This window comes from Agelaius phoeniceus, assembly GCF_051311805.1.
Source record: "Agelaius phoeniceus isolate bAgePho1 chromosome W unlocalized genomic scaffold, bAgePho1.hap1 SUPER_W_unloc_2, whole genome shotgun sequence".
Classification (NCBI taxonomy): Eukaryota; Metazoa; Chordata; class Aves; order Passeriformes; family Icteridae; genus Agelaius; species Agelaius phoeniceus.
Genome location: NW_027509867.1, coordinates 7557722 through 7581031, shown reverse-complemented (window position 1 = coordinate 7581031; position 23310 = coordinate 7557722). Strand labels below are relative to the sequence as shown.

At 53.9% G+C, this 23310-nt stretch overlaps 4 protein-coding genes across 4 annotated transcripts in view; 2 read left to right on the top strand and 2 right to left on the bottom strand.

The window, feature by feature from the left end:
* Positions 1 to 23310, bottom strand: part of LOC143692689 (uncharacterized) — a 365642-nt gene that overhangs the window by 11057 nt on the left and 331275 nt on the right.
* Positions 1 to 23310, top strand: part of LOC143692600 (uncharacterized) — an 81706-nt gene that overhangs the window by 6436 nt on the left and 51960 nt on the right. The gene's annotated exons all lie outside the window — the stretch shown is intronic.
* On the top strand, positions 984 to 6475 carry LOC143692601 (olfactory receptor 14J1-like). Its single transcript, XM_077172852.1, has 2 exons — positions 984 to 1532; positions 6407 to 6475. The coding sequence occupies exons 1-2, from the start codon at positions 984 to 986 to the stop codon at positions 6473 to 6475; spliced, it is 618 nt and encodes a 205-aa protein (XP_077028967.1).
* Positions 21631 to 22563, bottom strand: LOC129132358 (olfactory receptor 14A16-like). Its single transcript, XM_054651435.2, has one exon. It carries the CDS (start codon positions 22561 to 22563, stop codon positions 21631 to 21633), a length of 933 nt encoding a protein of 310 aa, XP_054507410.2.

Genomic DNA, 23310 nt, shown 5'->3' with positions numbered 1-23310 from the left:
GACAGCTGGTGAGGCTTGGGAGTGTTCTCCTTATGTGGGGAGGATGCTGCATTGTTCAGGACTGCTCCCAGCATGGCATTGAACTGCAGAACATTTTCAGGTAGATTATACAGGGAGCACAGCAAGGCAGGGGCTGCATAAAAGGGAAAATCCTGCTTTTTATTTTACTGCTCTGGGTTGCCTGTATGGGAAACTGCACAGAGATATTCATCGCTGAGTTCAGGTGGAAAAAAAAATAATTTCTCTCTGATCTGAATAAAGCAGGCAGAGACAGAAATCAGAACAGAGCCCCTTTAGAGGCTGCATCAGTGTCACTTTTCCAGCCTCCTCAGGGTTGCTCTGATGTTGCCATCAGAGCCTGCAGAGCCAGAGCTGCCCCTGGGCAGTGCCTGAGCTGGGAGGGGTCTCCAGGGCAGAGCTGAGCCCCCAGGGCTGGGCTGGGCTCTGGCAGCACTGGCAGGGCCCAGCCCTGGGCACAGGGAAGCAGCTGCTGGCAGGGACAGCTCCAGGCAGCAGAGCCCTGGGCAGGCAGTGGGGGGAAAGTGCCCCCAGGCTGTGCTGGGATATTTCAAGTCCTCTCCAAACCCAACTATTCCATGATTACTTTTCTTACAGATCCCCATGCCAAGACAGAAGAAATGTCCAACAGCAGCTGCATCAGGCACTTCCTCCTGCTGGCATTGGCAGACACGCGGCAGCTGCAGCTCCTGCACTTCTGCCTCTTGCTGGGCATCTCCCTGGCTGCCCTCCTGGGCAACGGCCTCATCATCAGCGCCGTAGCCTGCGGCCACCACCTGCACACGCCCATGTTCTTCTTCCTGCTCAACCTGGCCCTCGCTGACCTGGGCTCCATCTGCACCACTGTCCCCAAAGCCATGCACAATTCCCTCTAGGACACCAGAAACATCTCCTACACTGGATGTGCTGCTCAGCTCTTTTTCTTTGTGTTCTTTACTGGAGCAGAGCTTTATCTCCTGACTGTGATGTGCTACGACCGCTACGTGTCCATCTGCAAACCCCTGCACTACGGGACCCTCCTGGGCAGCAGAGCTTGTGCCCACATGGCAGCAGCTGCCTGGGCCAGTGCCTTTCTCAATGCTCTCATGCACACGGCCAATACCTTTTCCCTGCCCCTGTGCCATGGCAATGCCCTGGGCCAGTTCTTCTGTGAAATTCCACAGATCCTCAAGCTCTCCTGCTCCAAATCCTACCTCAGGGAATTGGGGCTTCTTGCTGTCAGTGCCTGTTTTGGTTTTGGCTGTTTTGTGTTCATTGTTTTCTCCTATGTGCAGATCTTCAGGGCTGTGCTGAGGATCCCCTCTGAGCAGGGACGGCACAAAGCCTTTTCCACCTGCTTCCCTCACCTGGCTGTGCTCTCCCTGTTCATCAGCTCTGCAGTGTTTGCTCACCTGAAGCCTCCCTCCATCTCCTCTCCATCCCTGGATCTGGCAGTGTCAGTTCTGTACTCAGTGGTGCCTCCAGCCCTGAACCCCCTCATCTACAGCCTGAGGAACCAGGAGCTCAAGGCTGCAGTGTGGAGACAAATGACTGGATGGTTTCGGAAACATTAAACTGCTGGCCAATTTCTGCATATCACTTGTAATAAAAGTCATCTTTCATACTTCTTGTTGGTTTCATTTTGGAGGTTCTTTTTCTTTTTTTTACTTTTTTCATATCATCTACAAATAAATGTCATTGTTTGTGTCATTTCTCATTTTGTTTCTCTCCACCTATCCTGTGGCCACAGACTGTGTCAATGAGGGGTTGTGCTCTTGGTGGCTTTAAATGAACTAAAGGATCTCCCAGCAGAGTTTTCTCCAGAGATGCCCTTTTGTTGCCTTCTCTGGAGCTGCAGCAGCAATGTCTGTGTGCAGAGCTGGGGCAGATCAGTGCTGGCACAGCAGCTCTGCTCCTGCTGGCCACACCATTCCTGATCCAGGCCAGGAGCCATTGGCCTTCTTGGCCACCTGGGCACACTGCTGCCTCATGTCCAGCCTGCTGTCCATCAGTCCCTGCAGGTCCCTTTCTGCCTGGCTGCTCTCCAGCCACTCTGTCCCCAGCCTGTAGCACTGGGGCCAAATAGCAGGGCCTGGCACTTGGATTTCTTAAACCTCACCTTGTTGGATTCATCCTCTGGATCCAGCCTGTCAAGGTTCCTGTGCAGACCACTCCTATGCTCCAGCAGATCAACGCTCGCACCCAGCTTGGTGTCATCGGCAAAGATGTCCTTGGTTCCAAGGGGCCCCTCAGTGTCACAATGGCCTCTTGGTTACAGCAGGCCCTGCACTGTCACACTGGTCTCCTTGGTTCCATAAGACCATGCAGAGTAATAATGCTCTTCTTGGTTCCATGGGGCCCAAAAATGTGACAATGGTCCCCTTGGTTCCATGGTGCTTCACAGTGTCACAATGTTCTCATTGGTGCTGCAGTTTCACAGTGGCCCCTTGGTGCCATGGGCCCCAGGGTGTCACAATGGCCCCATGGCCACATGAGGTCCCACACTGTCACCATGGTCTCTGGGGTTCCACAAGTCCCCTCAGTGTCACAATGGACTCCTTGTTTCCACAAGGCCACACAGTGTCACAGCATTATTCCAGATCCCTTGAGGCCCCATCGTGTCACTGTGGCCCCTTGGTTACACAGGATCCTGCAGTGTCACAATGTCCCCTGGGTGCCATGAGGCCCCGCAGTGTCAGAACGGCCCCTTGGTTCCACTGGGCCCTGCAGTCTCCCAATGGTCTCCTTGGTTTTGCAGTGTCAAAATGGTGAAACCCCTTGGTTACACGAGGCCCTGCAGTGTCACAATGGCCTCTGTGGTTCCACGAGGACCCAGAGTGTCACGGGGCACTCCCTGGGTCCATTTGGCCCCACAGCACCACCATGGACCCCGGGTTCTGTGGGGCTGCACGGTGTCACCATGGTCCTCTTAGTTCCACAAGGCCCTGCAATGTCACAATGGCCCCAGAGTGTCCCAATCATCAGAGAATGACAGAATCAAATAGGCTGGAAAAGACCTTTGGGATCATCAAGTCCAAGCAATGCCCTAATACTGCCTTGTCACCCAGACCATGCCACTGAGTGCCACTGGAGAGGGACAGTGACTCTGCCACCTCCCCCCTGGCCAGCCCATTCCAGTTCCCACTCACCCTTTCTGTGAAGAACTCCTTCCTATTGTCCAGCCTGAGCCTCCCCTGGTGCAGCTTAAGGCTGGGTCTTCTTGTCCTGCCCTCCAGCAGATCCACACTCACACCCAGCTTGGTGCCATCTGCAGTTTGTGAATGCTGGACTCGATCCCCTCACCCAGATCATCAGTGAAGATATTAAACAGGACTGGGCCCAGCACAGATCCCTGGGGACAGCCCCAGTGCCTGGGCACCAGCTGGGTGCAGCACCATCCCCACCACTCTCTGGGCCCAGCCTCCAGGCAGCTCTTAAATCTCCCAGCCAGGAGGGAACCTGCCCAAGCCGTGGGCTGCAGCTTTTCCAGGGAATGCTGTCAGAGACAGAGTCAAAGGCTCTGCTGGAGTCCAGGCACACAACATCCACAGCCTTTCCCACATCCACAGGTGGGTCACCTGGGCATAAAAGGAGACCAGGTTAGTCAGGCAGGACCTGCCAGCCCTAAATCCACGCTGGCTGGTTCTGATCCCTGGGCCATCCTGTGGGTGCCCTGGGATGGCACTCAAGGTGATCTGTTCCATAACCTTGCCGGGCACCCAGGTCAGGCTGACAGGCCTGGAGTTCCCCAGCTCCTCCTTCCAGCCCTTCCTGGGGATGGGCTCACACTGGCACCTCCAGTGCTCTGGGCCCTCCCTGCTGAGCCAGCACTGATGGTAAATGATGGAGAGCAGCTTGGGCAGCTCATCCACAGCTCCCTCATCCCCCTGGGATGGATCCCATCTGCTCCCATAGACCTGTGAGCATCTGAGTGGCTCAGCAGGTCCCCAGCTGCTTCCTCCTGGATTCCAGGGGGCTTCTCTGCTCCCTGTGCCCATCTACCAGCTCAGAAGAACACTTGTCCTGAAGACAACCTGTCCTAATACTGAAAATTGAGAGAAACAAGGTGTTAAGTAGCTCAGCCTTTTCCTTATTTTTAGTTACTGTATTCTCTACTGCATCCAATAAATAGTAGAGGTTCTTCTTCTCCCTACTTTTGCTATAAATTTTTTTATAAAAACATTTTTATTTTTTTACACAAGCTGATAGGTTAAGTTCTGATTGAGTTTTCAACTCTCAACTTTTCTTTCTGCATAACCTAATGACATCCTTTAACACTTCCTGAGTTGTCAGTCCATTTTCCCCTTGACTTCCCAGAAAAGCTCCATGCCCTGCCAGGCCAGTCATTTTCCTCACTGGCTCATCTTTTGCCACACTGGGACAGGCAGCTCTTTCCCCCTTAAGACTACTCTCTTGAAATGTGTCCATCCTTCCCAGCCCTCTTTGTTTTTAAGGGCTGTTTCCCTTAAAAAAATCAGTACCCAATTTGGTACTCCCCAAATCTGCATTCTGAACAGGCCAGTCTGCCCTTCCTAATTCCAGTAGAAGTTTTGTTACTGCCTCTCTTTCTTACCCAGAATATTGAAAACTTGAAAACCCCAATGTTCCAGTGGGCCTGGCTGAGCTGGCAGGACCCTGAGGCTGCTGAACTTCCAGTTCCCCGTCTCACACAATGGGCCTTGTGTGGTTTCCATAGGCCTGGGGATGTGGAGAACAAGCTCCAGGTGTCAGCTCACCTGGTGTAGGCAATTGATCATCTGGTAACATGAGGTCACAGAGTGGGCTATGACATCACAGAGTGGGGGATGTGAGGTCATAGGGAAGCTATGACATCATAGGCCATATCTGTGACACCACACGGCAGAATTCTGACATCATAGAGCAGATGATGACATCAGAGATTTGGCTGTGACATCAGAGACCAGCTGTGTGACATTAGAGAATGGGCTGTAACATCCCAGAGGGGCTGTGTCAGGTCACTGGGTTGGTCACTCGGCCCCAGCTCCCCCTCACAGTTTCTCCCAACAAGTCCAATGCTGTCCATGCCCAGCGGGGTCCCTGTCCCCCGGGATCCCCCCGGCCCACCTGGAGCCACAGCCTCCACCAAAGGATGTTCCACAGGATCCACCCCAGAGCCTGACATGGGGACAAGGGGCCAGGGCTGTGTGACCAGGACATCAAGGACGGGGATTCTCCAGGTCACTGTGGCCTGGGTTGGGTTGCCCAGGGCAGGAAAGATGTCTGGCAGCTGGAGCAGGGTCTGGGAAGGGCCTCCAAGGTGGGGCTGGAGCCCTTGGGCTGTGAGCAGAGGCTGAGGGAGCTGGGCTTGTCCAGCCCAGAGCAGGGAAGGCTGAGGGGCTCCTCATCCCAGCCTGGCAGTGCCAGCGAGGAGGGGATGGAGAACACAGAGCCAGGCTCTTCACCGGGGGCCTGGTGGGAGACAAAAGCCAATGGGTGGAAGGGGAAAGAGGGGAGATCAGCCAGGACAGGAGGAGATGAAATGAGTCAGGCTGGTTTCAGCATTTCCTCAGCACCAAAAGCAGCCTGACCTCCCTTCTCCATCCACCACTGACAGCTTTGCAAATCAGGAATTGTTCTGAGCTGTTTTGCACCCACTCCAGGATGAGCATCCTGATACAAGAACTTAATTGTGTTTTTATCTATCACAGAACCACATTTGTGTGAAATTAATGTTTGAATGGAAATGTGGATGGAGGAGTCATCAGACACCGCTGGGACTTTGCATGTAGCTCAGGGAAGAGTGAGATTGTTATTAAATTGTGTCCTGTTCAACCATGGTCTGTTGGCCATGAGGAGAAACTTTCTATGCCTCTGAGTCTCAGCAGTTCCTGACCCCCAAAGGACACAAACCTGATGAGTTGTGGTTCCTGCTCCAGTGGTGGCACTTGCACCTCCCTCCATCCCCAGAGCAGAGCTCCCTTGTCCCAGAGAGTCCCTGGCAATGCAGGGATGAAGGAAACAGGACAGGCTGGGGGGATCAGGGACAGGGCATGGCCAGGGATTTGGGGTGGTTGTGAGCCCAGGGCAGGACCCAGCCCTTGGCCTTGGTGAAACTCATCCTATTGTTTTGGGCCCATGGCTCCAGCCTGTCCAGATCCCTCTGCAGAGCTTCCTGCCCTCCAGCACAGCCACACTCTTACCCAGCTTGGGCTCACCTGGGAACTGACTGAGGGTGCCCTCGATGGCCTTGTCCAGATCAGCAATAAAGAGATTGAACTGACCTGGCCCAAATCCTGAGGCCTGGGGACACCCCTGGATGCGACTCCATTCCTCAGCTTCTCTGAGTGCCAGGGGTTGATTGAGGGAAGTCCTGGGGTGTGGGTAGGGACAAAGTGTGATTGTCTGCCATTAAGGGTCTTCATTTTCAAATCTGTTGAAACTGCATTAGGAGGTGCTGGCGGTCACTATTAAGTGGACAATGTTGATATCTATCTATAAACAGGAAAAGAACACTTAAACGATCAAAACAATTCTCTCTGCATTGTTTTCAATATAGTATATTCACTTTGAATACAATTCTGAAATATGTCTAATTAACTAGAGAAGAATTGAAAACTTCAATTATTCCCATGGGCTTTTCTTGTTTGGGGGTTTCGAACAAATGTTTATGAGCGTTTGTCACTGAATTCCTCAACTGAAGAGCTCAAGAAGAAAGTGGCCTCTGGAGTAATAAAATGCATCATCAACCTCCAAGTGGTTGAGGATCCATCCCCATGAGAGCAGCAGTGAACAGAAATGGGCACAGCTTTGTGGCTGCCCCAGCTTTGGCATGGGCCCTGGGCCTGGAGCAGGAGCAGCTCTTGAGGGCCCCAAGGCCGGGGCTCTTGTGCTGCCCTGGGCAGATGGGATGGCAGCAGGGGCTGCAGAGCTCTCAGCACCTCAGGCCGAGGGGAGCAGAGCAGCCAGGGAGCCTCCTTTGGCCTTGGCCAAGCACCTTCCCCCATGGCTGGGGCTGAGTCCTGTGGCAGCTGCAGCTGCTGCTGTGGCCTTGGCAGGGGCTGAGGCCGTGGGGCCAGTGGCCAGAGCAGCCTGGGCTGAGCAGAGCTGTGGGGCCAGAGCCGGCTGGGCCGGGCTGGGCTCAGAGAGGCCCTTGGTGCTGCCCAGAGCTCAGGGCAGCTGGCAGAGCTTGCAGGGAGCTGGGCAGGGCTCCGAGAGCCTGGCCCAGAAACCATCAGTGTCCATCTCAGCCTGGCTGAGCGTGCAGGGGCAGGGCTCAGGCCAGGCCTTGTGGGGCAGGGCCAGCGCCTGTGCAAGGCATTGCAAACAGGCAAGGCTGCTCTGTGCCCTTGGTGGCAGGGACAGAGCAGGGAGGGGGCCCAGGACATTTGTCAGCGTCAGCCTCTGTGCCCATGTGCTGGCAGCCCTGGCTGCTGAGCCCAGCTTTGGCCTGGGCTGAGTTTGGCTGTGGCCCAGCTCCATCCTCCTGCGGGGCTCAGGGCCTGTTCCCGGCCATGGCCAGCCCTGGCTGCCTCTCTGCTGGCCCAGAGGCCGGCAGAGCCCGGGGCAGGGCTGTCTGTGCAGCCCCACAGGTGCCACGGGCTCTGCAGGAGCTGGCAGAGGCTGCCCAGCAGGGAGGCCATGGGGCACAGAGCCCCAAGGCTGCTGTGGGCACCACGGCACAGGGGCCGTTCCCAGCCGCAATGCTCCTGGCCTGGGCTGGGCCTGCACAGGGGCTGGGCCACCATGGCAGGGCCAGCACAGGGCCACAAAGGGGCCACGCAGCCACTGCCGGGGCTGACAGCAAGGCCAGGCACACACAAGCAATTGCTGAGCATGGCCTGCGCTGGCCAGGCCTGACTGTGCCAAAGGCAGAGCTCAGCTGACCTTGGGGGCTGCAGCAACACTCCAGAGCCCAAAGAGCCTCCATGGCTGGGCTGGAGACCAAGGCTGCAGCAGGGAAATGCAGGGCTGCTGCGGGATGGGGAGGCCATTGAATTCCAGCACACACCTCAGCTCTCTGATGATCCCGGCACCATGCTGGGCCCTGTTTCAGACTGGAGCAGAGCAGATGTTGATGGGACAGGAGCCCTGCGGGGCTGTCATGGACCTGCAGCTTGCAAGGTGCTCTGCTCTCCCTCAGGTGCTCTGGGAGAGATCCAATCCCAGCTGGGCACCTCAGGGCACAAGTGACACTGCCTGTCCATGGGCACACAGCTAATGTCTTCCTGGAAAGGGGCACAGGTTTTAATACCTGTTAGTTTCCTAATATACAAGCAAATCTTTATTATCTGGGTCAGTTGATTACTTTTAAGAAACGGCAAACTTTTCCCAGCAGGAACAGGAATTTCCTGGATCTACTGGATTCTTCTACTGATGGCAGGAGAAGAAATACCCATCTTCCCCTCTACCTTTGCCACTGACATTCACTCTAATATTTAATGACTCCACTTCCTTCAGGTGTTTCCAGCTCTCCTGTTTAAATGTCCATGTCTAAGAATATCTCTTAATTTAGAGCATCTGGATCTATGTCCTTTCCATCGCTCCCAGATTTTCTCATCCAGATGCTCTCTGATTATTCAAGTGACTCTCAAATGACTGGTTTCATGCTTTTAACTTCAGCTAGTTGCCAATCTTTCTGAAGTTCAAATATATACCACATTAGTGGTATATATTTGAACTTCACATATTATATATACAACTCCACATTACATATAAACATCCTAATTGTGTTTATATGTATCAGAGAATTACCTTTGCTCATGTCTCTGTCTAAAACTGTTCCTGTAAGAAATCCTTTGGGGATGGTGGACATGTCAGAAGCTGCTGGGACATCACAGAGAGCTGAGGGAAGAGCTGTGATGGTTCGTACACTGTTCAAATGTTCAACTTGTGTTTGTTGGCAAGAAACCTTTCTGTGCCTCTGAGTGTCACCAGGCCCTGAGCCCAAGGGACACAAACCTGATGAGTTGTGGTTCCCACTGCAGGGGCTGCAATTGGACCTTGGCTCTGCACAGGAGAGCTCTTCATCCCCTTTCTTTCTTTTCTTCCCTCTGGGCATGGAGGGAGCTCCTGACTTCAGCCTGTGACTCATGTGTGCAAAGAGCAAATCTGGGCAGAATCGGGGCAGGGAGGGTTTGGGGGGACCTTGGGATCTGTGCTGGGCACAGAAGGTGTTTTCCATTGCTCTGAGACTGTCTGCTGTGCAAAGTGGATTTATTATTCGGCTGAGGACTGACTTTGGCATTGGATGGAGCTGTGCCTTCCCTTGCCTTTGCTGGCTGACAAGAAATGAACATCCCTCTGTGTCTCGGGCAGCTCCTTCTGCAAGGAAAGAAGGTGGGAATTGGAGCCAAGGAGCTGAAAGCTGCAGGTGCAGCCTGGGCTGGAGGGAGCTGAGATTTGCACAAGGCTGCTCTGAGTGCCAGGGCTTGGATGGGGGAAATGGTGGGCTGGGGGTAGGGACAGAGTCTGATCGATTGTCAGCCATGAAGGGTCTTGATTTCCATATCTACTCAAACTGCATGAGGAGGTACTTGGATTCAGTGTCAATTGGAGATTGCACATATGATTGAATTAACAAGAAAACAAATCTAAACAGGACCAAAAAAATCTTTTCTCGGTGTCTTTTTAAATGTCATGTATTCAGTTTGAATGCACTACTGAGATCTACTTAACCACAAAGGATTTGAAAATTAAAATCAAATGATTCCCAGAGGCTTGGCTTGTTCAGGTGTTCTGAATGTTCATGAGCCCTGGGACACTGAATTCCTGCACTGAAGAGCTGAAGGCTGAACAAGCCTCTGCAGCAGGGAAATTCAGCAGCAGCCTCCAAGTTGCTGAGGATGTCAGCAGCCCCCAGTGAGGCCATCCCTGCCCAGAGACCGTGGGGGAATGGGCAGACAAGGAGAGCGTCCCTGGGGCTGGGGCAGCACAACTCAGAGGCACCAGCAGCTCCAGCTGGGCAATGGAGTGTGGAATGTGGCTGGGAAAGCCCTGCCTGGGCTGGGCCAAGCAGGACATGCAAGCCCTGACTCCCATCCCCAAACAACTCTCTCAAGGAGACATTTAAAAGGAATTACAATTGTTGGTGTACTCTGAATTGGACTCCCTGGGGAAATACCAACAAGAGCTTCTCAGGAGCTTAAAAGAAAAAAACAGCCTTTACTGGCAACTTTAGAAAATCAGAGAAACGTTGGCAAAAGATTTAATACAACATTCAATTAACAAGAAACACTTCTAATAACATTAACTTTGCTCATTCAATTTCCCAAACTCTAAGCCTGTTCCATTTTAGGTTACTCAAATTTTGCAAGAAGAGGGAATAAGAAGACAAATAAAATTTAGACAAGCACACACACACCTTGCAACCCCTGGATTCCAGGACATTTCAGATGGAAATTCCAAGAGGATCCAGGGTCAAGATGTGTGCTTGCCTTGTGCTCAGCCTTCAATACCCTTTGGTCTCCCTGGGCCCTTCCCCCAGGTGGGGCTTGGGCTCATTTGGTCCCTCAGGAGCTGGGCTGGGGCTGCAGAGGTGGCTGTGGAGCATTGCCTGTGCTGTGCCAGGGACTGGCAGCCACTGCTGGGCTGGGATAGAGGCTCTGGGGGGATTGGGGTTCCAGGGCAGGGCAGGGCTGGGGTTCCAGGGCAGGGCATGGCTGGACCTGCCCCTTCCTCCCCCACACATGAAATGTTTTGAGCCAACAATCTCCTCCGGGCTGTCACAACAGGGAATTTTGGAGGTGGAACCCCAATTCTGGCCATGGGCATCTGGCCGAGAAGGACAGTTCTTTTCCATAGGAAGGAAAGCACAGAGCCCCAGTATTTGAAAGGCAGGTGAGAGCCCCAGTAGGCCAAGGCCAGCCAGACTTGTCAGGAATGGCAGATCTGGGAGCAGTCTTTGTATTTAGGGAATTCAGGAGGTGGAAGCCCAATCTTGGCTGTGGGCACATGCAGAAGCAGGACAGTTCTTTCCCATAGGAAGGAAAGCACGGAGCCTTCCCCAGTGTTTTGTGGACAGATGGGAGGTGACCCTCATGAAACCATTGCCAGCCAGACTTGTCCTGGTAATATTCCTATTGGAACAATCCCTGCAAATAAGGATATTTGGAGGTCAAGTCCCAATTCTGGCAATGGGTGCCTGTAGACAAAGGAGAGTTCTTTTCCATAGGAAGGAAATCATGGAGCCCCAGTGCTTCAGCAGCAGAAGAGAAGAGACCCTCAACATGCCAAGGTAAGTTGGACCACTCAGGTGGCTCCTGGGAGGCCAAAGCTGCCGGGCCTGTTCTGTGTTCCCTTGGTTTTGTGGGACCCCACTGTGTCACATTGGTGCCTTGGATCTATGAGGCCCCACAGTGCCATAAGGGTGACTTGTTTCCATGGGGTCCAGTAGTGTCAAATGGCTCCTTGATAACAAGAAGACCCTCAGTGTCACAATGGACCCTTGGTTCAATGGGGTCTCACAGTTTCACAGTGGCCCCTAGGTTCCATAAGGCCCTGCAGTGTCACAATGGTCCCAATGATTCCATGAGGCCCCACAGTGTCACAATGGCCTCTGTTGTTCCCCAGCCCCCACAATGTCATGGGACTCCTCTGTTCCATGAGCCCTGCAATGTCAAAATGGACCTTTGGACCCTGAGGGTTTGCAGTGTCACAATGGTCTCCTGGACCCTGAGGGTTTGCAGTGTCACAATGGTCTCCTTTGGCTCCACAGTGTCACAATGGACCATTGATGACAGGACGCCCCTCTGTGTCACCATGCCCCCTTGGTTCCATGCAGCCCTGCACTGTCACAAAGGCCTCTTGGTTTCATGAGGCCCCACAGTATCACAATGGTCCTCTTGGTTGTGTGGGGACCCCCAGGGTCACAATGGTCTCACTGGTTCCATGAGGCCTCACAGTGTCACAATGCTTTCCTTTTTGCGTAGGGCCTCACAGTGTCACAATGATTCTATGAGTCTCCATGATTCTATGAATCCCCTCAGTGTCACAATGGCCCCTTGGTTCTATGAGGCTGTGAAGTGGTTTAATGGTCTCTCCATTAGGTTCCCTGCAGCCTTGCAATGTCACAATGGACCCTTGGCTCCATGGGGTCTCACAGGTCACGACGGCCCCTTAGTCTCATGACACCCCAAAGTGTCACAATGGCATTACAGTTCCATGAGGCCCCATGGTGTCACAATGGACCCTTGGTTTGATGGGGCCTCTCAGTGTCACAATGATCCCTGCATTCCATGGTGCCAAACAGTGTCAGTATGGTCCCCTTTGTTCAATGAGGCCCAGCAATGTCACAGTGCTCTCCATGATTCCACGAGGCCCCACAGTGTCACAATGGTCCCTTGGTCTCACAGGGCCCCACAGTGTCACAATGCTCCCTTGGTTCCATGGGCCCTGTGCTGCTGCATTCCCCCCTCCCCTTCTCAGGCCGCCCTGCCAGCTGAGAAATGCTCCTTGGGCCTTGGCCTTGGCCAACAGCCCCTGGGCTCAGCTCCTCTGCAGCTCATCACAAACACTGTCTGCTCCAGGCACTGCTGCTGCCCAACCAGCTCCTGCTTTCTGGAGGAGCAGCCCTGGGAACTGCTTTTGTTCCCTCAGTGGCACAACATCCCTGTTCTCTCACTGCCAAAGAAAGCTGTTGGTGCCCAGTGCGGCCAGGATGAACCATTGCTGGGACTGAAGCCCCTCTCTTGGGGCCCTGCAAACAGCGCTCCAAAAGGAGCCCTTGGAGCTCTCCTGGGCCAGCGACTCCCTCTGAGTGGGGCCTCTCCCAGCCGGGAACTCTCCCGTTTGCTGCACTCGGGGATCCCCAACAACGACGGAGCCTGGGCCGATCCCCCCACTCCTCCAGGCTCAACCCTTCACCCGCTGGGGAGATGCCAAAGGATCCACAGGGAGCATTTCCTGCCCTGAGGGGAATTTCTCCCAGGTGCCTTGCACTGACTCTTTGTGTCTGTATGCACACAGGAGTGCCCATGCTGGGGAAATGTGGCAGAAATGCTGCTCTCTGAGGGGTTTGAGTGTCTTGGACAGCTGAGTCAGTCAGGCCTGTAATTAAGGGTGAGTCATGAGGTCTAAGTGAAGTTAAATGCTTCTAAGAGTTGTTCTTTTGCTAAGGTATTAAGTTTAATTTAATTTATTAGCTAAGTTGAATATTAAATGTTATTCCTCTGTTAAATTGCTAAGTCATATGTTTTAAGTTAGGTTAAATAGTGTTAAGTGCTGTTATTTTGCTAAATTGTGAAATTGATGGTATCAGTTAAGGTTAAGGTGTAACTTAAGTCCTGTTAAGTTGCAGCTCCGTTAAGCTTTTAAGCCGTATTCCTTTGATCCTTGCTCTCACTGTCCTTGTGTCACACACACACACACACAGGGACAGTTCTCGGCTCATTTCTGAACCGAGATTTGGATTTGGTTTGGTTTTGTTGTTGCTTTGTTTCCTTGGTGTGCCTGAAGTGTCCAGTCAGGAGCAGAGTGACTCTTGCCAAGGAACTTTGTGCTGCTGTCCCTTAATATTCAATCTGGTTTTTGCTGATCCCTTGCTGGGGATTTTTCAGAGCTCTCAAGGACTCATTGGTAACAGGGTGAAGGAGCCCTGGCCCAGGCTCTGGCCCTGGGGGACACGGGGACGCTGCCAGGGGGTCCCTGTCCCCCTGTGCCACCCCCAGGGCCCCGGGCCCCGTCCCCGTGTCAGGCTCTGGGGTCGATCTCGTGGAACATCCTCTGGGGGAGGCTGCGGCGCTGGGGGCGGGGGGACCCGGGGGGAGAGGGGACCCCGCTGTGCACGAGCAGGGTTGGACTGCTCTGGGGGGAACTGTGAGGGGGGCCAGGGCAGAGTGACCTCACCAGTGACCTCACACAGCCCCTGTGATGTCACACAGCCCCTGGGATGTCACACAGCATGTTGTGATGTCACACAGCTGCTCTGTGATATCACAGAAGACTCTGATGTCAAAAAGTCATTCTGTGATGCCAGAGTCTTTTCTGTGATGTCACAGCCTGCTCTATGATGCTACACAGCCACCCAGGGATGTCACAACCACTCTCTGATGCCACAGAAACACCCTCTATGACGGCAAGATCTGCTCTATGGCCACATACCCTACTCTATGATGTCACAGACAGAACTGTGATGTCATAAAACTCTCTCAGTGATGTCACACTGGCACTCTATAATGTCACAGCACACACGTTCACATCATAGCCTGCTCTGTGATTCATACAGCCATGCCATGATGTCACAGCCTGCTCTGTAATGTCACAGAAGCCCCTCTATGATGCTTGTAGCTGCTCAGTGACCTCACACAACAAACTGTTGTTGATGCCATAGCCCAATCTGTGACCTCACACAACCCACTCTATGCTGTCACACAGTCCCTTGCTGACATCACAGCTGCTCTGTGCCTCCATGACACAGCAATAGAGGTGCCCCCTCAGGCTTTGGTGCTCTTTTCATCAGAGTCAGTCCCCAGAGAAGGCTCAAAAATTTCTCAGGAACTCAAACGTAAATTGAAACACTGAAGTTTCTTGTACTTTAAATAGATTCCTGTGAGGCACAAGAGTGACAAAGTGTCCCCAGGTTCCAGGTAGAGCAGAACACGGGAGGCAGTGATGACAGATCGGCACAAGCAAGGCAAAGGTGTCTCTGGTGCTGAGCAAACCTGGATGTGTTTCAGGAATGCAAAGGGCCAGACCTGAGCCCCAGCCCCTGGCCAGGCAGATCCTGTCCCTCCCTCAGTGCTCAGGGCTCTTCCCGGGATGGGCACTGGGATGTGGGGATGTGCAGTGCCAAGGGCAGGAGCATGGGGCAGCCCCTGCCAGGCTGCTGAGCAGGGACAAGGAGGAAATGACGCCCCAGGCCTGCAAGGGTCACTTGTCCCCTCATGGCCTCAAGCCCAGGGCCAGCAGCCATGGCCAAAGTGCTGCCCAAGTTGGCTCTGGCAGGTCTGTCTTGCAGCTGCTGCCCATCCCTGTGCCCTGTGCAGCCCAGGCTGTCCCACAGTGTCCCTGCCCTGCGCCTCTGTCCCTGCAGGCTGTTGGCATCCCCGGCTGCCCCACCTGACTGGCCCCTTCCTTTGCTGACAGCTCTGCCTCCTGCCTGCCTCTGCCTGCCCACACAAAGCCTTGGGCTGATACCAAAAGGGTTCATTCAATTTTTACTGTGCCTGTGAACTTTCACAGAGAAACAAGGCATTCAGGGGCTGCTTTCCCAGAAGGAATGGTTGGAAGAGAAGATGAAGACATCTGACTCAAGAATGCAGTGATAGAAAAAGCAAGAGCTGAATCTGGGAATTTGGGGTGGGTTTTATGGAAATGGGTAAATTTCATTATACACATAGTGACTGTATATAAGCTATACACTTATATATATACACTTATGTATATAAGAATCATGTGTCCACTCACTGGACCTCAGGCCTGAATAAATGATGCTCTCTCAAATACCAAGTTAGTGTTAAGGAGTCTTATTCTGATATTTTGGCCATTTGGTGACAGCAGAGGCTGACAGAACCAAGGATCCAGCTGTGACACTTGGAACCTCATGGAACAAAGGATCCATGGTGACATTGTGGAACTCAGACCATTGTTGACAGTGTGAAAGCTCATGGAATCAAATTCCATTGTGGCACAGCAGGGCTGCTTGGAACCAAGGGTTCACTGTGGTTCTGTAAGGTTTCACAGAACCAAGGAGACCATTTTGACACTGTGAGGCCTCATGGAACCACCTGCCACTGTGACACAGCAGGGCCACATGGAGCCAAGGGGCCACTGAGACACTGAGGAACCTCATGGAACCAAAGTCTATTGTGTTGCATTGGAACCTCATGGAACCAAAGGTCCATTGTTACACTGTGGGGCCCTGTGGAACCAGTGGGACCATGGTGACACCATAGTGCTCCATGGAACCAAGGGGACGATGGTGACACTGTGGTGCTCCATGGAACCAAGGGACCATGGTGACACTGTGGTGCTCCATGGAACCAAGGGGCCATTCTGATTCTGCTTTGCCTCATGGAACCAAGGGGCCACTACGACACTGCAGGGCCTCGTCAAACTAAGGCAGCCTTGTGACACTGCGGGCCCCCTTGGAACCAAGGATCCATTGGGATATTGCAGGCTCTCATGGAACCACGGAGAACATTATGACCCTTTGGAACCCATTGTCACCAAGGGGCCATTGTAGCACGGCAGGGCCTCATGGAACCAAGGGGACCACAGTGACACTGTGGGGCTCCATGGAACAAAGGGGCCAATCTGACACCGTGGAATCAAGGAGGCCATTGCTGTGCTACAGGACATCATTGAACCAAGGAGATCATTGCTGTGCTACGGGGCATCATGGAACCAAGGAGGCCATTATGACACATGGGGTCCCATGGAACCAAAGAACCATCATGGCACTGCAAGGTCTCATGCAACCAAGGAGACCACTGCTATGCTATCCCCGGGGCATCATGGAACCAAGGAGACCATTGTGTCACATGCGACCTCGTGGAACCAAAGGACCATTGTGGCACTGCAGGGCCTCATGGAACCAAGGGCACAATAGTGACACTGTGGGGCTCCAAGGGAACAAGGGGGCATTCTTAAAGTGCAGAACCAAGGAGGCTGTTGTGACACTCTGGGGCATCATGGAGTGGAGGGTCCATTGTGAAACAGCATGGCCTTGTGAAACCACGGGGGCCATTTTTACTTTGAGGCCTTATGAAGCCAAAGAGCCATCGTGGCACTTTGTGTCCCCATGGAACCAAGGAGTCCATTGTGACACTACAAGACCTCATTGAAGCAAGGAACCATTTTGGCAATGTGGAGTCTTGGCAGGCCAAGGGGCAGTTGTCAAACTGTGTGGCACTATGGAATGAGGAGTCCATTGTGACACTACAGGGCCCCATGGAACTAAGGATTCATGGAACAGTGCAGGACCCCATGGAACCAAAATTTCATTGTGACATTGCAGGGCCTCATGGAATACTGAAGCCCATTGTGACACTTCAAGGCCTCATTGAACCAAGGGGCTCTGCAGGACCAAGTGGAACCAAGGAAATAATTTTGACACTGCAGGGTCTTGTTGAACCAAGGGTCCATTGTGATATTGTGGTACCAAGGAGACCCCTGTGACACGGTGAGGTCTTATGGAAGCAAGGGTGGGACAATTGTGATGCTTTGGGGCCCAATGGAAGCAAGGGGCCAGTGTGACACAGCTGGGCCTCCTGCAGCCAAGGGGCCCCTGGGATCCTGAGGACCGCAAAAGAATCAAGAGGCCATTGAGACACTCTGCAGCCTCATGGAACCAAGGGGGCCATTGTGTCATTGTGCAGCTCCATGGAAACAAGGAAACCATTTTGACACTGCAGGGCCCCATGGAAACAAGGGGCCAGTGTGATACAGTGGAGCCTCATGGTACCAAGGATCCAATATGACACCACCATTATGACACTGAGGGGCCTTGTGGATCCAAGGGAACAGGTAACAGGTTTGGTTCGCCTAGCCAGACTAGCTCAACTGACCTGAACATGTTGAAGGTCACTTCTCATGTGGCCCCAAAACACTGGGGCTCTGAGATTTCATTCAGATAGAAAAGAACCATCTGTCCTGCCCAGGCACCCATGACCAAAATTGGTACTTCACCAAAATACCCTATATGCAAGAGTTTCTCCCAGACAAAAGCTGCCAGGACAGACAGGCCTGGCTCACCTTGGCCTCTGGTGGCCGCCTCTAATCTGCCCTGGAAACACTGGGGCTCTGTGTTTTCCGTCCTATGGGAAAGAACTGGATGTCTCATCCAGATGATCATGGCTAAAATCGGGATTGTGCCCCCAAAATTTGTATATCCAAGATACGGTATCCAAGATATTTATTGTTATGTTGCTCCTAGATGAAAGCTGCCAGGACAGACAGATCTGGCTGGTCTTGGCCTCTGGTGGCTGCTGTTCATCAGCCCCTGAAACACTGGGGCTCCGTGCTTTCCTTTCTGTGGAACCATGGTGACACTTCAGGGCCTCATGCAACCATTGTGACCCTGCAGGGTACCATGGATCCAAGGGGCCACTCTGACACTGTGGGGCCTCGTGGAACCAAGGTCATCATTGTGGTTCTGTTGGGCCACGTGGTCCCAAGGGGCCAGTGTGAAGCAGCAGGGCTTTGTGGAACCAAGAGGCCATTGCTGCATTTCAGGGCCTCGTGGAGCGAAATGGCCGTTGTGATCCTGCGGGGCACCATGGATCCATGGAGAGCATTGTGGCAGTGCAAGGCCCCATGGAATCATGGAGACCACTGTGACACTGTGGGGCCCCACAGAACCAAAGGAACATTGTGACCCTGCAGGGCCTCATGGAAGCAAGGGGACATTGTGACACTACGGGAATTTCTGGAAACAAGGGGATCATTGTTGCACTACTGGACCCCAATGGAACCAAGGGGCCATTGGACACAGCCAGGCTTCATGGAACCCAAAGACCATTAGGACACTGTGGGGCCTTGTGGAACCATGGAGATCATTAAGATCCTTAAGGACTTGTGTAACCAAGGGGACATTATGACACATTGGGACATCATGGAAGCAAGGAGCCATTGTGACACTGCAGGGCCCTTTGGAAGCAAGGGAACACAAAATAGGTATGGCTGCCTTGGTCTCCCAGGGATCACCTGACAGGTCTGGCTGATCTAAGAGGACCATGGTGACACTGTGTACGACACGGTAGCACAGAGCCAAGGGGCCACTGTGACACTGTGGGGCTGAATGGAAGCAAGGAGTCCATGGTGACAGTCTGGGTCCTGGTGGCACCACAGAGGCCACTGTGACACTGCAGGGCCTTGTGGAACCAAGGGGCCATTGTGGCACTGCGGAACCAAGGAGACCCTTGGGAGAGCCTGGGGACAATGGAATCAAGGGGCCATTGCTCCATTGCAAGGACTCCGGGAAAGGAGGGAACAATTGTGACACTGTGGAGCCCCATGGAACCAAGGGTCCCTGGTGACACTGCAGGATCTTGTGTCACCAGGGCTCCATTGTGACACTGCAGCACCAAGGAATTCATTGTGGCACTCTGAGGCCTCATGGAACCACAGAGGCCACTGTGACCCTGCAGGGCCTTGTGGAACCATGCAGAGCATTGTGACAGAGCAGGACCTGGTGTCATGATGGGGCCATTGTGACCCTGCAGGGCCCCATGGAACCAAGGGGCCAGGGCTGCTCCTCAGGGACTCCTGGAATGAAGGAAACATGTTTGACACAGTGGTGGCCCTTGGGACCAAGAGGCAATTGGGACACTGTGGAACCAAGGAGAGCATTGCTGCACTGCCAGACCTCATGGAACCAAGGATCCATTGTGACACTGCAGGACCCAAGGATCCAAGGGACTTTGTGACTCCAAGGGGTCTCATGGAACCAAAGGGACATTGTGACACTGGCAGGCCTCATGGAGAGCATTAGGACACTCTGGGGCCTCATGGAACCGGGGTGACACCAAGTTGTCTGGGAGTGTGCATCTGCTGGAGGGTAGGAGGGCTCTGCACAGGGCCCTGGACAGGCTGGATCCAGGGCCCAAATCCAAAAAAGATGAGGTTTAACCAGTCCAAGTACTGGGGCCTGCACTTTGGTCACAACAACCCCTGCAGCACTACAGGCTGGGGACAGAGTGGCTGGAGAGCAGCCAGGCAGAAAGGGACCTGCAGGGACTGATGGACAGCAGGCTGGACATGAGGCAGCAGTGTGCCCAGGTGGCCAAGAAGGCCAATGGCTCCTGGCCTGGATCAGGAATGGTGTGGCCAGCAGGAGCAGGGCAGGGATTCTTCCCCTCTGCTCAGCAAGGATTGGGCAGCACCTCGAGTGCTGTGTCCAGTTCTGGGCACCCCGATTTAGGAAGGACACGGAGGGGCTGGAGCGTGTCCAGAGAAGGGCAACAAGTCTGGGGAGGGGTCTGGAGCACAAGTCCTGTGAGGAGTGGCTGAGGGAGCTGGGGTTGTTTATCCTGGAGAAGAGGAGGCTCAGGGGAGACAAGGCAGTGTCAGGGCATAGGTTGGACTTGATGATCTCCAAGGTCTTTTCCAGCCTTGCTGATTCTGGATTCTCTGAAAGCACCCTTAGAGCAGTTGCAGGATGAGCCCTGGGCCTCCTCTTCAGCAGCTCCAGCAGCCCAGGTCCCTCAGCTTCTCCTGGCCGCCCCAAAGCCCATCCTGTCAGTCCTGCAGAGCCTCTGCAGCTCCTCCTCATTGCCCAGAATAGGGAGCCCCAGAGGCAGACAGAGCAGCCCAGATGTGCCCCCCTGGCCTGGGGTGCCTCTGGCAAGGGAGCAGCAGCAGGCACTGCAGGAGCCTGCAGACAATTCCTGAAGCACTTGTAGGATGATCCTGCTGCCCAAGGGACGTTCCCAAGGGGCCAGGTCAGGAACTGCAATGGGGAGTGGGGCCAGAGAGGAAAGGGCAAACAGGGATGGGCTGTTTGCAGGGGAGGGAACAGGGCTGGGCAAGAGGAAGAAATCTGGATTAGGAAAGAGGAAAGAAAGCAAAGGTGAAGGCAAGGAAATGCTCAGGGCAGTTTGTGGGTGGCTGCCAGGCAGCCCTGGCTCTGAGCAACAGCGTCTGCAGTGGCACAGGAAACTCCCAGCTGATGGGAACAAACTTTCTGGCTGAGTGCAGAGGCCAGGACAAAGCTGAGTGGTTTCCCTGGTGTCCCGCAGGCCTTGCTGGCCCCAGGGGCTGATGGCATTTGTGCTCCCTCAGGTTCATGTCCCCACAGCAACAGCATGGGGGTGCTGGCCCTGCTGTGTGCAATGCAAACAGGGGTTGCTGAGGCAGTGCTGCCGTGCCTGTGCCTGCAAGGATGGGGCACCTGTGTGAGCTGGGGGAGAGGCCAGGGCTGCAGAGGGGGGATGTTGTTGGCAGCTGCATGAGGACGCTCTGGGACGCTGCCCTGGGCTGTGCAGCGCACTGGGCATGGATCAGCCCCTGCTCTGCTGCTCCTTCCCGTCTGGCCCAGGGCCCTTGCAGAGCCCCAGCCATGCTGTTTGCCCCCAGCCTGCCCACGGCCAGCCTGGGGCTGCTGACGGGGGTTTCTGTGCTGAGCATTGGCCTGGCCATGTTCTTGAGAGAGCCTGGGCAAGGAGCCTGGAGCCCCCAGGGCCTGGCCTGAGGCGTCAGCGCTGCCCCAGCAGTGCCCATGGCCTGTCCCTGCTGCAGCCCCGGCACTGCCACCCCCAGGGCTGTGCCCGGCCCCGAGAGCACTCAGGCCCTGCAGCAACACCAGGGCCACCAGGCCAGCGGGGCAGGGCCACGGCAGCAGCACTGGCAACACCAAGTGCTGCTGCTGCTGCTGCTGCTGGGCACAGCTGCTGGGCCAGCACTGATCTGCCCCAGCTCTGCACACAGACATTGCTGCTGCAGCTCCAGAGAAGGCAATAAAAGGGCTGAAAATTTCTGCAGTTTTCTGCAGAAAACTTGGTTGGGAGAGGGCACCATTTCATTTAAAGGCACCGAGAGCGCAGCCCCTCATTGACACAGTCTGTGGCCACAGGGAAGGTGGAGAGAAACAAAATGACCAAAGACACAACCAATTACATTTCTTTGTGGACAATAAGAAAAAAGTAAAACAAAGGTAAAGATACTCTAAAATGAAACCAAGAAGAAGTATCAAATATGACTTTTATTACGAGTGATTTGCAAACACTGGCCAGCAGTTTAATGCTTCTGAAATTTTCCAGTCATCAGTCTCCACACTGCAGCCTTGAGCTCCTGGTTCCTCAGGCTGTAGATGAGGGGGTTTAGGATTGGAGGCACCACCGAGTACAGAACTGATACCATCAGATCCAGGGATGGGGATGAGATGGAGAGGGGCTTCAGGTGAGCAAATATGCCAGTGCTGATATACAAGGACACCACAGCCAGGTGAGGGAGGCAGGTGGAAAAGGCTTTGTGCCATCCCTCCTCAGAGGGGATCCTCAGCACAGCCCTGAAGATCTGCACATAGGAGAAAACTATGAACACAAAGCAGCCAAAAGCTATACAAAGACTACCCACAATAAGACCAAGTTCCCTGATGTAGGAATGTGAGCAGGAGAGCTTAAGGATCTGTGGGATTTCACAGAAGAACTGGCCCAGGGCATTGCCATGGCACAGGGGCAGGGAAAATGTATTGGCCGTGTGCAGCAATGAATAGAGAAAGGCACTGGCCCAGGCAGCTGCTGCCATGTGGGCACAAGCTCTGCTGCCCAGGAGGGTCCCGTAGTGCAGGGGTTTGCAGATGGACACGTAGCGGTCGTAGCACATCACAGTCAGCAGGGAAAGCTCTGCTGAGAGGAAGAACACAAAGAAAAAGAGCTGAGCAGCGCATCCAGTGTAGGAGATGTTGCTGGTGTCCCAGAGGGAATTGTGCATGGCTTTGGGGACAGTGGTGCAGATGGAGCCCAGGTCAGCGAGGGCCAGGTTGAGCAGGAAGAAGAACATGGGCGTGTGCAGGTGGTGGCCGCAGGCTACGGCGCTGATGATGAGGCCGTTGCCCAGGAGGGCAGCCAGGGAGATGCCCAGCAAGAGGCAGAAGTGCAGGAGCTGCAGCTGCCGCGTGTCTGCCAATGCCAGCAGGAGGAAGTGCCTGATGCAGCTGCTGTTGGACATTTGCTGGGGCTGCACATGGGCACCTGTTCATGGAGAAAGGACAGTGAAGAGTTAGAGGAGATACCTGTAACCAAAATCAAAGCCTTTTCCCATACACCTACCATGGAACACACATAGATACACTTCTGTTTTTAAGAATTCTGGTGTTTACTTTAAAGCTTCCCCATACCTCTGCTGGTGTTCTTGAATATCAGAAACCCTCAACATTTCTACTGCCCTTAGGGAATAGAGAGCATGTTCTGAGAGGCAAAGTGATAAGTGGAGAACTAGTGGACATTGCCTGTCATTCTGACCTGTTCAGAACTTCGCTGGGGTTTAACCTTTGCCAGTTGGAGGGTGATCACCTCTCCATGTTTCCCTTTAAAATTCCCCCAGGTACTGCTGAGAGCAGATGTTTCCACCACAGCCCAGCTCCACATTTGTAGCCAAGGACTCACGTTGTTCATTTCACCAACCCAGCAGCATTTTCAGTGTCACAACACCTCTGCCTTTCCCCATCAATCTCATAACTCAGAGATGCTCTAGGACAGGTTTGCACCCTGGATTGAAGCTCGCAGCTTGGACTGAAATCTCAGGGAGACTTCCAAGTGTCCTTCTGATGGCATTGGATTGTGGGAGATGCAGCTCCTTCCCTGGCTGCACTGACAGCATTGCCCAGAGCCGAGCACTGGGGACAGCGTCACCCTGAGCCAGCTGTGCCCCCTGCCAGAGCCCCCAGGGCCGGGCAGCTGCTCCCAGCCCTGTGCT

What these genes read in the sequence shown, in the direction of transcription:
- LOC129132358 (XM_054651435.2), bottom strand. Translation starts at nt 22,563, where the DNA reads ATGTCCAACAGCAGCTGCATCAGGCACTTCCTCCTGCTGGCATTGGCA.
- LOC143692601 (XM_077172852.1), top strand. Translation starts at nt 984, where the DNA reads ATGTGCTACGACCGCTACGTGTCCATCTGCAAACCCCTGCACTACGGG. An exon ending in ACCAGGAGCTCAAGGCTGCA is followed by an intron (nt 1,533 to 6,406) that starts GTGTGGAGACAA and finishes AAACTGCATTAG; the next exon opens with GAGGTGCTGGCGGTCACTAT.